This window comes from Trichoplax adhaerens, genomic scaffold (assembly GCF_000150275.1).
Source record: "Trichoplax adhaerens TRIADscaffold_25 genomic scaffold, whole genome shotgun sequence".
NCBI classification, from domain to species: domain Eukaryota; kingdom Metazoa; phylum Placozoa; class Uniplacotomia; order Trichoplacea; family Trichoplacidae; genus Trichoplax; species Trichoplax adhaerens.
In genome coordinates, this window is record NW_002060966.1 from 287852 (window position 1) to 289105 (window position 1254).

A 1254-nucleotide genomic window follows, 5' to 3' on the forward strand; every position below is an offset into this window, starting at 1 on the left:
TGATCCTAACGCAATTCATCAAGATGCTGCTCGAGGCTCAAATTATGACCCAAAATACGCAGGAGAGACTGTCTTCATTCCAAGGATCCCCCACATTTTCCTCGAACCTGCGATATACTTTCAGCTTGTCCCGAACTTCCTGTTAACTTAATCCGACAGAATGCATCCAACTCGTTACTAGGGCTACAGTGCGCTCCGTCCCCTCTCGGTTACCCCTAGCCAGTCCAGAGTAGTCGAGGCCAGGCAATGTTATCTAATTCCTTCGTTCAGTTTAACCAATGGTTTTAGCTAAGGGTCTCTAATGTGAACTAGAGGATAAAAGTTGATGATTATCAGCCGCGTCATTGATTCCACTTATTTATATCTGTAATAATATCTCATGTAGATGGACTAGGATTGTAGAGTTAAAGAAAGAATATTTATTCAAGAAGCAAATATACCTAAGTTTCTTGATATCTTAGTATTATTGATAAACTACTTTCGATGATATGGGCATTCATTTTGTTTCGTTTCCTGGTGAACTTCCGCGTATTTGAGAGCTCCAAGAATATTGAAAGCATGGTATAGGCGTATGTGAAGTATATTCGTTATTTGATACTCGCGTATGTACTCAGAAAGAACGGTCGTAGGAATAGGATTGTATGGACGGTGTTCGCTGGCTTGTGCGCGATTATGCAAGCAAATCAAAAGTCTGTAGATGGCTGTAAATAGTTTATTTAGCGTTAGTGTTAACCTGAATTACTCAAGTCAACGTAACAGTTTACCAGTAGAGAACTGAAATTTCAATACATTCACGCTACTTTCCAAGGTACCTATCATATATAATAATCCTCGCAACTCTTAAAGGTCCTGGTAAATTACGGCCTCGTGCAATCAATAAATGCTACAAGTGCGTGTATGAAATACAAGAACGACTTAATAAATTGAATTCTACACGTATATCAGTAAATGATATCTTAATAGTGCCATCACAGAAATATGTCCATTTCATCGAGAAAGTGGAGACCGTTAATATTTCCTACAGTCACCTCCCACCATAGGCTAAAGCAATCTTTCAATGCAGATTGCAGTAATTTCAACATTATGCTTGATACCGTAACTGAGAAAGACAAATTAAAATTAAAACTGTGCATTTTCATTACAGCTACAAAGAATTCTTTTAACCTGAAATATCAGGATGGAGATTTACCTTCAGCTGCAGCTACAAATACTGCAATTGAACGCGCTGCTATAGCACTAGCAGAAAGACTGCAA

General features: G+C 38.4%; 1 protein-coding gene across 1 annotated transcript in view; it reads right to left on the bottom strand.

The window, feature by feature from the left end:
• Positions 1-474: 474 nt before the first annotated feature.
• TRIADDRAFT_61560 (uncharacterized protein) overlaps positions 475-1254 on the bottom strand; it is a gene marked incomplete at both ends in the record, with an annotated part of 2093 nt that continues 1313 nt past the window's right edge. Inside the window, one exon of the mRNA XM_002117532.1 lies at positions 475-701. Coding sequence (XP_002117568.1) covers positions 475-701 — 227 coding nt within the window. The remainder of the gene's footprint in view (positions 702-1254) is intronic.